Raw genomic sequence first — 16187 nt, 5'->3', positions numbered from 1 at the left:
CTCTGCTATATTTTGGAAGAGTTTGAGAAAGATAGATGTTAGCTCTTCTCTAAATGTTTGATAGAATTCGCCTGTGAAACCATCTGGTCCTGGGCTTTTGTTTGTTGGAAGATTTTTAATCACAGTCTCAATTTCAGTGCTTGTGATTGGCGACTGGTCTGTTTATATTTTCTGTTTCTTACTGGTTCAGTCTCAGAAAGTTGTGCTTTTCTAAGAACTTGTCCATTTCTTCCAGGGTGTACATTTTATTGGCATAGAGTTGCTTGTAGTAATCTCTCATGATCCTTAGTATTTCTGCAGTGTCAGTTGTTACTTCTCCTTTTTCATTTCTAATTCATTGAGTCTTCTCCATTTTTTTCTTGATGAGTCTGGCTAATGATTGATCAATTTTGTTTATCTTCTCAAAGAACCAGCTTTTAGTTTTATTGATCTTTGCTATTGTTTTCTTCATTTCTTTTTCATTTATTTCTGATCTGATCTTTATTTCTTTCTTTCTTTCTGCTAACTTTGGGTTCTTTTTGTTTTTCTTTCTCTAATTGCTTTAGTTGTAAATTTAAGTTGTTTATTTGAGATGTTTCTTGTTTCTTTAGGTAGGATTGTATTGCTGTAAACGTCCCTCTTAGAACTGCTTTTGTTGCATCCCATAGGTTTTGGGTCGTCGTGTTTTCATAGTCATTTGGTTCTAGGTATTTTTTGATTTCTTCAGTGATCTCTTGGTTATTTACTTGTGTATTGTTTAGCTTCCTTGTGTTTGTATTTTTTACAGATTTTTTTTCCTGTAATTGATATCTAGTCTCACAGCATTGTGGTGAAAGTGGGGTGTTAAAGTCCCCTACTATGATTGTGTTACTGTCGATTTCCCCTTTTATGGCTGTTAGCATTTGCCTTATGTATTGAGGTGCTCCTATATTGGGTGCATAAATATTTACAATCGTTATATCTTCTTTATGGATTGATCTCTTGATTGCCATCTTAACAATAATAAATCTTTCAATCTACAAATATGTGATTAGTTTCCCTTTATCTGTCTTCTTCTATTTCTTTAAAAAATGTTATGTAGTTTGCAGAGAAGACATTTTGCCTTTATTGCTAAGTACATTCCTAAGTATTTCATTATTTTTGGTGCTATTGTAAATGGAATTTTAAAAAATATATTAGGGCTGCCATAAGAAAGAACCACAAACTAAGTGACTTAAACAACAAAAATGCATTCTCTCACAGTTCTGAATGAGAGAAATCTGAAATCAAAGTGTCAGCAGGACCATACTCTCTCTCCTAGCTTCTAACGGCTGACAGAAAACCTTGCCATTCCTTCGTGCTGCTGCATAAATCCAATCTGTCTTCATTGCCACACGACCATCCTTCCTCTGGCTGTGTCTTCACATGTTATTCTCCTCTCCATGTATGCCTGTTTCTATGTCTTTTCTTTTTTTATGATAAGGACACCAGTCATATTATATTAATGGTACACCCTACTCCAGATGGATCTCATTGAATTACATCTTAATGACATTTGCAAAAACCCTATTTCCCAGTAACATCACATTCACACGTACCAGGTGTTAGGACTTCAACATATCTTTTTGGGGTACATAATCTAAGCTACAAAACTCTCATTTGGGGGTTGTTTATTGACGGTGTATACAAATGAAATTGATTTTTGTATATGGATCTTGAATCCTGCAACCTTGCTGAGTTCATTTATTATTTCTCATAGTTTTAGTGGATTCCTTAGGATTTCCTATACACAGGCTCACATCATCTGTAAATATAATATTACTTCTCCCTTTCTGATCTAGATGCTTTTTATTTCCTGCCTAATTGTCCTGCATGGAACCTCTAGTACAACGGTGAATTCGGGTGATGAGCTTGGGAGCCTAGCAAGGTGAGAGGACATTCCACCTAGCAGTTAAAGCACCGGACACGGGTAAACGCACAGAGGAGGAATGAGTTTGGCTTATGAAACAGAAAGAGAAAACTTCTTTCACAACGAGATTGTTTAGTTGGTGAAGCACCTTATAGACCAAGAAGTCTTGACTTTAATGAGAAATGAAGTCACTAAATGCTCGTAGGGAAAGGCATGCAGATTTTTTCTGACAAATTAGAACAGGACAAACATGGAGGAGTGGGGTCAGTGGATTTGGATACCAGATCATGGACTATTCAGTTATCAAGAATAAATGACAGGGAATTCCCTGGCGGTCCAGTGGTTGGGACTCCGCACTCTCACTGCCGTGGACCTGGGTTCAATCCCTGGTCGGGGAACTAGAATCCCACAAGCCACATAGGGCAGCCAAAAAATAAAAAAAAAAAGAATAAATGACAAAAAGGAGTCAGAACAATACTTGGTACATAACAAGCATTCAATTAAAATGTCAGATATTATAAAATAATTCCAGGGACTGGTATGGTGGTATGGTAATAGAGGAAAGGCTGGGAAAATAAATCTTATTGGAAAAAGAAACAGCAAGATCAGATATATCAGTTTCACTTCACAAGGAAGATGACTCCTAAATTTTTCTATAAAAGGCTGAGGAAAGAGGATGAGAAGTCTTATGAGGTTAATTAACTTCTACAGTTCCCTGCAGGAACATAAATTTAACCACTTTGAAAAAAGTGTAGTTTCTTGTATATTCCTAATTTTCTATACATAGCCACTTTTAATTTCATTTCAATGTCTTAAATCAACTCCAACATGGATAAAAACAAATTGTTTCATTGAGTAAATGAGGCAATGTGCAGTTGTCCTAGATTTAGAACTGGAGACACATTCAGATCCCAGCTCCATTCTGGGTAATCTTGAGCACATTACTAAACCACTCTGAGCCCGTTTATTATAAAATGGGACTTTCATATGCAAATTACTAGGCAGTTTGCTGTGACGGTTCAATGACATTAACACATTCTACACTTGCAGGTATTCAAGTTATCTTTTCCCTCCCTTCCCCTTAATAAGACAGGAGTTACAGTCTCTAGCCAGATCCAATTGCTCATCATCTTTAGGATGTAAAGCAGGAGTTGAAGAGTGAAATAGGAATGTGAAAAAATTATCGCTTGAAAATAAGAACTAGTTATCTAAAGGATTCAGGTTGGTGACCTCTAAGGGAAGCACATGAGGGATGCTTCTTCCCACCAGATCTACCCATGGAAAAATGGTCTCCACTAGGTGAATTCTTCATCTGCACTTACAGGGGGCCATTTAAGGTTTGTCATACATTTCCTGTCATCCAGCTGGCTGTGACACTATTTAAGCATGCAAATTTCTGGTTAGCGAAAGCAAGCTACAGCCCCCTAAAGGTCGAGTGAATATTAGGCCACTTTAAATCATTAACACAATACTAATAAGAGAAAAAAAAGCATAATTTCATGAAAAGGCATTTTATGAAATCTCAAGACAACATGACTGTGAACAGTTAAAATCTATTCATTCCTAGATTAATGTAACTAATCAAATGCTTTGGGTCTATTCATTCACCAGCAATTCACATATAGAAAATATTTCGTATTAGCCTAAATGAAATGTATGTGGGATAAAAATACAAGGAAAGGGAAAATAAATCTAACTTCTACTTTTTATTCACACCATTAGTACAATAAAAATTAATTTCAGAACAAATTCAGGAGTTTATTTGATGATTAAGGAAGCTTTAATGTCCTACCATATAATCTAGGTTAATAGAAAAGACTGAATACAAACTATCTTAAGACATTTATCAAACTTTTAATGTATCAATTTATTGCATATGTCAGTACAGAAAAATAGAAAGTGTATTTTAAAAGAAATTTATTGTAAAAACACAAATGTAAATGTTTGCTTTTGCCATGATTAGCACATAATGTACTATAACATTCAGATTTGAGTTATAAAATTTTATCACTGCTTCAAATAAAATATGGCAAATAACAAAAATATGATTTACATTATGAAATTGGATTAACTTATTTTATCCTGAACATATTTGAATAGGTTGAAAACAACTTGAATTTTCAGTATATGGAGTACTGACAGAAATTCTGTTATAAATGATGTTAAACAATGCACACTCATCCCTGTTACATATGTATATATGACACTTTTCGTAAAAAAAGTGTCTCTTACACACAGTCCTATTGTTAAACTACATTTTTAAGATACAAAATATAAATGGAGGTATATTTGCACCATCTGGCAAAATGTGTTGACTACTATTAGGATGAATGCATTTATTGTGTCATACAAATGAATATACTATTTCTGATTAGCTGAGATGATGTGCACATATGGCAATGTAAGTCAACAGAAGTGCTTTTTATTTTCTACTCTGATTTAAAAAATATGTCTGTGCTCTGTCATTTCCCAACTTTACCTGAGTGATATGAAAATACATAAATTTAAGGATAATCAAAAAGCATTATGACTCTTTTCACATTTCTTTCTCCATAATTGCTGTCAAACATAATAAGAAAAACAGAGAGGGGAGAGGTCAGTGGAGGTTTTCAGTATATCTCAATCATAATCTAATTTAAAAAGTGACTTCTGCGACACCCTCTTTTAAGGTTTACCTTATTTATTCCTAACCTCAAGGACAGGACTCAGTCAAAAACTACACTTTGGCTGGGCTTGCATGATAGTTTATATAAAATTGAATATGGCCTTCATTCTTTAATTCCACCCAACAAGCCCATACTCACCTCAAACCAAATCTTACAAACAAAAGAAATGAGTATGAAAGCATCAGGTGGTATGAATTCTCAATAAATATCACAGTATCATTAATCTGGTGACGCATTACCAAAGGTAGAATTTGGGTTATTATCAACTGTCTACAGTCATGAAAAGGTAAATTTAAGCTGCCCCATAATAAATTTCAGAACACCATTTAAATGAAAACACCAATTTTACAGTCAAAGTGTTTGCAAAAACATAGGGTAGATGCAGTATCAGGTGCTCCAGCTGCCTTCTCTGTTAGAAGCACCTTGAGTTCAAATGATCTGTTTTACATGTTATGCTTCCTTTTCACCAACCTCACCAGCTAATTATTTCCTAGATCTACATTTAAGAACGATGTCACATTTCCCTTTCCAGTTGTTTCTATCCTATTAGTATTCTTTTATCTGTTACAAATGATTTCTTCCCGTATTTTGCAAAATCTTTTTTTAGGATCTTTTTTGCCGTTTTACCCCCAATAATCCCTTTTAAAATAATGGATTTTGATCTCAGTGGATTTTATTTTGCCATTTTTAAAATCATTCTAGCGTTTCCAAATTCCAGTAGCTTAATAACTTAAAAACTCATTCAGAAACTCCTACAGCTGCTCTTACATCAATGAGCCAGATATTAATAAACAAGATGGACACACACCTATTCCCACGAAGAGATGAGTCCAAAATGAAGGTGTGACTCATGAAGAATTCACGTTTTATTAAGACCAATTGCTTTGGCCACAAAATTAGACATGTTTTAAAAAAATGATGCCACAGTCTTCATGGACCCCTGATAATAGCAGTTTGTCTTCTACCCCCTTCCCATCTAAGGAACCAGTCTCAAATACAGAAGGAAGCTAGGAAGGAAAGATGTGCTACAACCCTAGACACCTTTTCCTTTTGCTGCAGAAAGAAAGGCTCCTCAACCCAAAGAGGAGAATGAAGGTAGGGATGGGACACATGGACTCCACAACTTCTGAAGTCCTGGGTCAAAAAGAAGAGGGGGGGGATTGTTAATAAACCTGGAGTTATTTAAAAAAAAAAAAAAAAAGCAGCATAAAACAAAACACTGATGAAGAAAAAGCTTTTTATACTTCATCAGCATAATGTTTATAACTAAAGTTGATAAATTCCTCCACAGTGTACTAGACTAAGTCATCACATGAAAACATAAGGTACTTTGTAAACTTTAAAGAATGATACAAGTCTAAGGTGTGCCATGTAAGCTCATGTCTAAATATACTACATTTTGTTGTATTAACGTTCTTGTTAATACATTACTATTTAGGATAGTCATTCTACATAGCAATGATTGACAAGATGAAAAGTAGCCTTTAATTGTAGTGAATTTATAAATACAAAATACACCTTCCATGATACGCATTTCCAACTTTTTTAAAAAACGCATGACTTTTTTACAATTTATAGAAAACATTATCCTTTAGAAATCATACTTGCTATAATTTATTTTTTTCTAAATACTGACATAAAGTGAATCATAAGAATGTTATTTGGCAAAAGTATTTCTAGCCCTATCTCCATGGAAAGAGTTTCAATTAAGGTCAAGATTACTGACCCATTATTTCTCTGCCCTAGCTGCTTGCACAAAGACAATATAGCTAAAATACTCAGAATATCATATGTTAAAGCTGACATAACGTACAGAGCTCAATTACATCTAATCTTTGAGGACTGCTTGAAACAACTTAGCTTATATATCTTAAGGTAAATCCTGTTAGTTTTAAGGGGCTCTTTTTTAAATAAGATTTTTCTTACCTTCTTCTATATGTCTAAATACTACTTCCCACTTACAGCCATTTAATTGTTAAATGTGGTCACAGTTTCTGTGATCAAAAGCTCTAGAGTTCCTTTATCCACACATTCTCACATGTAGAAAATAAATAAGACTTCCTAAAGCTGTCTTTTGATGCAGTTCTTCTATTTCATAACTGAAACATCAGACCGAAGAATATAGTTTTCATTTACTTTTGTTTTTGTAACTTTTATTTTCAGAAAGTCCAATAAATGATATCCTGGCTTTAGTGGGACAGATATACCTAGATACTTGGACTTAAAAATGAAATGTGGGAATTCTTGTAAAATAGTATGTACAATAACGTAAAGATAAGACTTCCTAATTCTTAAAGATTCTAATCTTCATTATGACTGCTATTAGTGGTTCAGCTGTAGACTTACAAAATCAACAGAAGCTAAAATTCTCTTTGCCACCAAAATTACAAATGTTAAAAAGTTCAAATATGCACATCAAAGCTGCAGTAAAATTCTCAATTTCTATTTTTACATGCCGTGATCCAGACTGTACCTAACAAAACACGGTACGTTTATATTGGAAAATGGGGTCCCATTTATTTGTAAGAAAAAGCTGGATCTCAGCATTCACCAGAGCAAAATTCAATGGCAATCTGCACATAGGCCTCAATTTCATTTCTTGCTAAAAACAAAATAGAGTTTACATAAAAATAGATATAACCCAGGTTACCATATACATTGGTATATGACCAGTATTTACATTAAAAACATTGCATTGCATAAGTCAAGGAATAAAATACCATCATGCATTTCATTTTTAAGGTGAAAAATGCAATTACAGAACTAAGTTTGCTTACCATGATTGTCCCAATATTTACTAAAGGAATAATACCCAAAGGTTTGTTGTTTACATGTCTCCTTCCACACTTAGTCATTAATCTAAGTGTCACGTAGATTACACAACTTTAGCAAGAAACTTTTGAATATAATATGCTATAATGATAGCATATTAAACTAAAGATATGGATACATAACCATATTGAAAGGTTTGATGAAAATGTATGAAATCCCAATAATTATAGTTCTTCAAATGTAAAAAACTATTTGGATCATTTTAAAGGAGCACTGAAGTCCTTTCAAAGTTTAATGTCACTCTTCAGAGAAGTACAGATATAACACACTTCTAGAAAAGAACATTCTTTATCATTCTGCACAAATTAAAATACAGTGTATTAATCAAAAAGAAAAACATTATATAATTGTTACATTGGATGAAGTTTTTGCCATTTCTTCAGGAGAATGACTCTTTATTACTTCTTTGATGAACTGTTCAAGGGCAGTGAAGTAACCCTGGCATTGCCATGTATCATTATGAGTTCCATCAGGAAAAATGGCTAATCTCTTAGTCCGAGATGGGGAGAGTTCATAAAGTTGCTTCATCATTACTGGTGGGATTAATTGGTCAGAGAGTCCAGAGATGAAAAGAGAAGGCATTCTGCACTGAGAGATTTTTCTGTAGGACAAAAATTTATTTTTGTAGCACCATAAAGGAAGGTAACGCATTGGAAAGAATGAAAATAAAGTGCTGGCCATATGCGGTATGCTTAAAAATGTGTTCTCCACCATAATGGCTGAAATCCTATGTGAATTTTCAGAGGCCAAATGAATAGCTACTGCCCCTCCCAAGGAACGGCCAAAAAGAAAAATTTTTGTTTTGTCAAGGTCAGGTCTGGTCATCACGTAGTCTAGCACAGCCTCAGAATCTAGGTAGAGTCCTTCTTCACTTGCTTCTCCTTCACTTTTTCCATATCCTCGATAATCAACAAGCAAAAGATTAACTTTGAGGTTAACCAACATAAGCAATGCGTTCGGTAACCTGTGACCTATGTTGCCTGCATTCCCATGAAAATAAATTATAGTTGGGGAATAGGGCGAATTGTCTCCAGTGTATCTTATCAAAATAAGATTTAGACGCACTCCATCTTTGGTTCTGATGAAAATGTTTTCATGTGGAATACCAGTCGGCATGGGAACATAAAGGCGTGAAGAAGATGGCTGTTCTGGGAAATAAAGCAATACATCCTGGAATTTATAGAGAATACCTGCTATTGATATGAATATTAACAAAAGTAAGATAATGCCTCCATACAGATGGAAAGTCACTATTAAAGGTAAAAGAGAAATACGGCAGAGAGCCCAAGACCATGAAGCCAAAGCTATTAGCCATCTTTCAACAAAGTTCCACAGCATCCAGGACTTTTCCATTGTGGCTCTCCGTAAGCGTCCTGAAGAGAGACAGAGATAGGCAGAATCAGTAATTCAACATGTATCTATTATTTTAAAAGTTAGATCCATGATGTAATAAATCATGGTACTAGGTGAATCCTTGGAAACCTATATCAATCCATCCACAAAATCGATTGTTCTCATTTTCCTCATCCCTTCAGTTCTCAAGGTATCCTTTCTCTCGCCACTGCTGTATATATGAAACACAAATATTCATCAAACTATATTCACTTTTTAAAAACATGCAGGTACTTTCATTCATGTATTGTCCTTGATTTGACAAAAAAATAAGCTGATGCCATGTTCCCAATTTTTTATATGAGGGAACGAAGGCTCTGGAGCGTAAGTGGATTGGCCGCATCCCAGCTTTGCAGGCAGAAGAGCCTGGAGACCAAGGAGCACGTTTCTAATGCTCCTGGTGCACCCAGTGGTCAGCTAGGTAAGGTGAGGGCAATTTTTTAATTTGAGGTAAAACTGACATATACCATATTAATTTCAGGTGTACAACATAATGATTCAATATCTGTATATACTGCAAAATGATCACAATAAATCTAGTTAACATCCATCACCATACACAGTTAACAAAATTTTTTTCTTGTGATGAGAACTTTTAAGATCTACGCTTAGCAACTTTCAAACATGCAATACAGTATTATTAACTTGTCACCATGCTGTACATAACATCCCCATGACTTATTTTACAACTGTTAAGTTTATACCTTTTGACCCACTTCTCATTTTGCTCTCTACCCCCAGCTTCTGGCAACAACCAATATGTTCTATCTATGAGTATGGGGTTGTTTTGTTTGTTTTCAGAATCTACACATAAGTGAGATCATACAGTATCTGTCCTTCTCTGACTTACTTTACTTAGTATAATGCCCTCAAGATCTATCCATGTTATTGTAAATGGCAAAATGTCCTCCTTTTTAATGGATGAATAATACTCCATTGTGTGTGTGCGCACACACACATCCCACATTTTCTTTATTCAGTCATCCATCAATGAACACCTAGGTTGTCTCCGTATCCTGGCTATTGTAAATAATGCTACAGTGAACATGGTGGTGCATATATCTTTTTGAGTTAGTGCTAAATTTCAAGTCGTTAATCCATTTTGAGTTAATTTTTCTGTATGGTGTAAAACAGTAGTCCAGTTTCATTCTTCCACATGTGGCTACTGAGTTTACCCAATATCATTTACTGAAAAACTGTCCATTCCCCACTGTATATTCTTGGCTCCTTTGTCATAAATTAATTGACATATATGTGTGGGTTTATTTCTGGGCTCTCTATTCCATTCCACTGATCTATGTGTTTGTTTTTATGCCAATACCATACTGTTCTGATTACTATAGCTTTGTAATATAGTTTAAAATCAGGAAGCATGATGTCTCCACCTTTGTTTTCCTTTCTCAAGAGTACTTTGACTATTCAGGGTCTTTTGTAGTTCCATACAAATTTTAGGATTATTTGTTTTATTTCTGAGATAAATGCCACTGGAATTTTGATAGGGATTGTACTGAATCTGTAGACGGCTTTGGGCAGTATGAACAATATTAATTCTTCCAATCCATGAGTACCAAATACCTTTCCACTTTCTTGTGTATCCTTCAATTTCTTTCATTAATGTCTTATAGTCTTCAGTGTTCAATTCTTTTACCTCCTTGGTTAAATTTATTCCTGGGTATTTTATTCTTTTTTAAAATTGAAGTATAGTTGACTTACAATGTTTTAGGTGTACAGCAAAGTGATTCAGTTTTTTATACATATATATATATATACACACACACATATAACTTTTTCAGATTCTTTTCCATTATGTTATTATAAGATATTGAATGTATCTTGGGCTACATAGTAGGTCCTTGTTTATCTATTTTATATATAGTGGTGTATACCTGTTAATCCCAAATTCTCAATTTATCTCCCCCTCTTTCCCCTTTGGTAACCATAAGTTTGCTTTCTATATCTGTGAGTCTATTTCTGTTTTGTAAATAAACTCATTTGTATAATTTTTCAATATTCCACATATAAGTGACACCATATTATATTTATCTTTCTCTGTCTGACTTACTTCAATTAACATGATAATCTCTAGGTCCATTCATGTTGCTGGAAATAGCATTATTTCATTCTTTTTTAGGGCTGAGTAGTATTCCACCGTGTGTGTGTGTGTGTGTGTGTGTGTGTGTGTGTGTGTGTGTGTGTGTGTATGCCACATCTTCTTTATCCATTCATCTGTTGATGTATATTTAGGTTGCTTCCACATCTTGGCTATTGTAAATAGTGCTGCTATGAACACTGGGGTGCATCCATCTTTTTGAATTACAGTTTTCGTCTTTTCTGAATACATGCCCAGGAATGAGACTGCTCGATCATAGAGTAATTCTATATTTAGTTTTTAAGGAACCTCCATCCTGTTCTCCATAATGGCTGCACCAATTTACATTCTCACCAACAGTTTAGGAGAGCTTCCTTTTCTCCACAACCTCTTCAGTATTTATTATTTGTAGACTTTTTGATGATGGCCATTTTGATCGATCAGTGTGAGGTGGTATCTCATTGTAGTTTTGATTTGCATTTCTCTAATAATTAGTGACGCTGAGCATCTTTTCATGTGCCACTGGCCATCAGTATGTCTTCTTTGGAGAAATGTCTATTTAGGTCTTCTGCCCATTTTTGGATTGGGTTGCGGGGTTTTTTTTGTTTTTGTTTTTTGATATTGAGCTGTATAAACTGTTTGCATATTTTGGAAATTAAGCCCTTGTTAGTCTCATGGTTTGCAAATATTTTCTCCCAGTCCATAGGCTGTCTTTTCGTTTTGTTTATGATTTACTTTGTTGTGCAAAAGCTTTTAAGTTTAATTAAGTCCCATTTGTCTATTTTTGCTTTTGTTTCCATTTCTCTAGGAGACGGACCCAAAAGAATATTGTTGCAATTTATGTCAAAGAGTGTTCTGCCTAGCTATTTTATTCTTCCTGATGGAACTGTAAATGAGATCATTTTAATTTATCTGACAGTTCATTATTAGCATATAGAAACATGACAGACTTTTATATATTGATTTTGTATCCTACAACTTTACTGAGCTAGGTAGGTTGAGGGCAAATTTTATTAAAGAGGTAGTTAACAGATTCTAACCTATCAAGACCAATCCAATAGAATTTACTGTCAATTTTCTTTTTCACATTATAGAAAAAAATTATAATTAAACTAAAATAAAAAATATAAAATATTTTCCCTTCTATTTGGAGGTTCTTGCAGCTAAATTTAAAAAATAATTTAAATGGAACACTAGTTTCTAATATTGTATTATTTTTAAGAAAAAGTCTAATAATTTGTCTTTCATATCTGATTAAAAAGAAACTTTAGATTGTTAATACTGTGAAATATGCTCAATCTTTTATAGAGCCCTCACTGCAATTTCATACCAGTGGGTCAACAAAGATTGCTGCCGTATACTGATAAGGCCATAAACACTTGGGGGATAAGTGTGAAACAAAGACACAGAAATTCTACTTCAGAACCAGAGATAAATGAAGAAAACGACTTACTGGAGAAAAATCTTTTTAAAGTTTGCTAAAAAATATAACTGATGTAAAGAAAATACAAAAGAAAAGCTTTCAGAAGTCACTGTTTATGTTATCAAATAAAGTTTATGTGTGTCATCTTAAAAAGGCACAAGAGGTGAGATGTTACAATTTTTCTTATGTAGTACACATTTACTTATATATTTACCATTTTTTAAAATTACATTTTCTTTGACTCACTAACAAAACTACCATAAAGAAATTATTCTTAAATTTAATAAATAATTGTTAATGACTTATCTTTAAAATTTTACTGTATGCCATAAGCTAATAAATGTGGCATTTTAGTTCAGCAAATTAAACACTGAGAATTGGCTACAAAGATGAGTTAGACGATTTAACAGATTCGATTTTTCACTATAATCTCACCAAAAATATTTTACTATTCCGCTAAACATGGACTTTCAAATCTGAATTTGCATTCAAATAACTCTCTTTGAACATAAACCAACAGTGTAGCATTTTTCTGAAGTTTCTCTAAAATCAACACTGCCACCCAGTTGCAGCAAGTTTTATTACAATAAGCACTATGTTAAGCCAGAGAAAAGCAGGTATGTGAGGTAAAACAAAAATCCAAGCTTAACAACTACAGAAGCAATACCTGAGCATTAGGTGTCAGACCTGGATAAGAACCAGCTTGAAAGAGGCTACACAGCAGCCAAATAAGCCAATTACACTGAATGCTGAATAACTGTTCCAGGTCAATAATCAATGCTGTTTACAATCTCTGACCACTATTCATCAACAGCTTAAATTATACAGGGCTACTCTATAATCCTTCACTATAGTGGATAAGTCTGAACAACACAGCTGAGAGCTTAAATTTTTCATCTAATGCTTACTTAATTTTATTTCTTTAAGAGAATGATTTTCCTTTGTACCCAGAAGTTGTATTAGGAAAATTTGAAAACAGACTGGCATTTACTTTATACATCAAAATAAAATAATTTTTGTATAATCATTAGGATTAACAAGGTTTGGGATATAACATACAAATACACTAAGGTACTGTATCATTTGGAAAATAAGATACCATTTAAGATATTTCTTTAGGGAAAAAATGTACTTTTTTTCATAGTCAAGCCAATCGTTTATGACAGAAGTATCAGAGAGATGAGTAACTCAAATATCACTTATTTGGTGATATAGTAGAAAAAAACACACTAAAATTCCATCACCCTTAAAGTCTGCTCTACCATATATTTGTTAAATAATCTTGGGTTTATCAGTTATTTCCAGTTTGAATTTCCTTTTCAGTAGAATGAGAATTCTAAAAATGCCTATTTATAAAGCTGGTCAACATTATCAAATAAAATTAATAAAAAAGCATTTACAAATGCTACAGATATATTACCTTCATTTGCTTTTGTGACTAGTATTTCTGGCTGTACTACTACATTCTTAACCATGTTCTGCTTGAATTAACATCAAAATTAGAACTTACCAAGCACCTATAAGAAAAAAAAATCTAGGAATTTGATAAGGGCATGGCAAAGCACCCCTACAACCTGGATAATCAGGAGTGAATTGACTCAAGTTTTCAAATCAAAGTTCTTATAAAAAACTAATACAACACTAAATAAAACATAAACCGCCTAATACATGGACAGGGCATATTTTGAAATTCAAACCACCTATATAGATTAAACTATATAAAGTTTTCGATTTTCAAACTTTGAAAAAATATCTTTTTTTAAAAAGTAGCCTCTTTTCTTTTCTTTCTTTCTTTTTTTTTTTTTGCTGCCTCCAAAACAAGACTTCACTCACAGAGAAGGCTCAGTAAACAGCTATTATCATCATTACCATGACTGTCATCATTACCATCATCTTTGTTTTTACATCATCTTATTTCATTCTGTCCTTCTTGGGAACTGCAACTAGATGTTTAAAGATAAATTTGCTTTTTTAAACACACAGTTGCTTGCATATATTTATAATCATTCATAGGAAATTATGGCAAAACATCTATTTAAAGGTCTTTCTCTAATATATACAGTAAATCTAACCTGATATAATGAGAAATGCCTGAGAACATGAGAAATGCCAGCATCACATGACAGTCAAATCTTTTGTTGAGAAATTTCCTGAAAACAAGTTTCTGAGGTCTTCCCCAGAAATCACAAGCTGTGTACAGAGATCAGCCTTTTGGCCTCTCGCACTGGGCTCTCCCTTCTCCTCTTTCTTCCAGAGGATGGCAACAAGACAGGATCCATGATCAGTGAGAGCTTCTGAAATAAGTTCTGCTCAAGCGTCTCACTAATGATCCAACCAGCTCTCCCACTTGTAACTATAGAAATATTTAAGGGCATTTTAACCCCAGAATAGGGAAGTGTTGATGCACTAGTTCTCAATATCCAGAGACCTGCTCACTGGCTGAGATGACATATTTCGAAGTGAAGTGAGGCTGGGACAGATGTGTGGTCTCCCTGTGATCATGGTTAGTGAATAACAGCAGCCGTCTTCCTGGGCTCCTCTGTCAGGAACCACAGTCCCCAGCATACCTCATGCTCTGGTGGCATCTCTGAGGGCTGTAACAATGTCTGAGCAATTTTCATTAATTTTCAGCTGACTCATTTTTCCAATTTAAGTCATTTAATCCTCACAACTTAAGGAAGCATGTAATGTTATTTCCCTTTTACGGATGAAAAAAAAAAAAACAGGTAGAGAGGTAAAGCAACTTGCTAACATTTACAAGGCTGATTAATGCTAGAGACAAAATGAGAAATCAAGCCTTTTTGACCCAAAGCTCTTAATCTCTGATTTCAAAGCATCTAACTATTTCTGAGTCTCTTAGAATCTCATTATGTTCATGGTATGGATGCTTCTTAAATCACTGGCAATTTCCTATAACAGCTGCTTCGTCTTCAGAATCTTTTCAACATACAATATTGAATTTAAATTTGTAAGGCCAGGAACTGTGTTTTTCTTTTTCACTACTGTATCCCTATGGGTAGTACACCACTTTACATATATTCAAAACTAAAATGTTTTTTAAAGGAACAATCCAGTAATGTATCTGAATTATTAGATTTCTAAGAAAACATAACTGCATTCTGAGCGTCAGACATATATATTTAACACTGGACATCAGAAAAATGGCATATTTCAGTCCATTATTGGTTAGGAACAATAGGGATTAACCTTGCAGTTTTCCACAAAGCACTCCTGAAAAGCTGTCTTAATGACTTTGTGATAAACAAAGGTAATCTTGCAATGGATCTTTAAACTGTGGAAAAGTCAAAACAAGTCAATTCATTTTGAGGAATATCAAATGGATGTCAATTTTAAGGACAGGTTAATAAAAACTGTTCTAGAGTGTTTCTTCTCTATAATACATCACGGCATATTGGTGTTTTAGAAAGAGACCTCCTCGCACGAACTGCCTTATTTTTCCTAACCCAATTAGCCAATAATTTCTGCTCCTCCTTCTGTATCATACCTCCATGCTCTTAATGGAACTGGATCTGTCAAACAATATAGGAAGGATTTTTTTTGATAAATTTGCTGAAACTATCAACAAAGTACAATTACTAGAGCCATCTGCTGAGATGTAAAAACAACTTCACATAAACCCAGATGCTATGATGATCAATAAAAATGAACACTGCCTCCGGTACAGTCCACTGCACAGATCCTAGAGCTAACGGTAAGTTTTCCACTTATTTTGCCAAAAAATTAGTTTGAATAAAGGGTTAACAAAACCTCTTCTCGGACTTCCCTGGTGGCGCAGTGGTTAAGAATCTGCCTGCCAATGCTGGGGACACGGGTTCGAGCCCTGGTCCGGGAAGATCCCACATGCCGCGGAGCAACTAAGGCCGTGAGCCACAACTACTGAGCCCGCGCTCTAGAGCC

At 34.2% G+C, this 16187-nt stretch overlaps 1 protein-coding gene across 2 annotated transcripts in view; it reads right to left on the bottom strand.

Annotated features, from left to right (window-relative positions):
- Positions 1–3895: 3895 nt before the first annotated feature.
- Positions 3896–16187, bottom strand: part of ABHD13 (abhydrolase domain containing 13) — a 19104-nt gene continuing 6812 nt past the window's right edge. Inside the window, exons 2-3 of one of the 2 annotated variants that reach the window (XM_007125189.4) lie at positions 7720–8738; positions 3896–5667 (exon numbers count right to left, since the gene is read on the bottom strand). In XM_007125189.4, coding sequence (XP_007125251.2) covers positions 5524–5667; positions 7720–8738 — 1163 coding nt within the window. In that variant the 3' untranslated portion in view covers positions 3896–5523. Of the gene's footprint in view, positions 5668–7030; positions 8739–16187 lie in introns of those variants that run through there. The other variant, XM_007125188.4, reaches the window with a different exon arrangement.

Source organism: Physeter macrocephalus, chromosome 13 (assembly GCF_002837175.3).
Source record: "Physeter macrocephalus isolate SW-GA chromosome 13, ASM283717v5, whole genome shotgun sequence".
Lineage (NCBI taxonomy): Eukaryota > Metazoa > Chordata > Mammalia > Artiodactyla > Physeteridae > Physeter > Physeter macrocephalus.
This window is presented reverse-complemented; position numbering and strand designations above follow the sequence as displayed.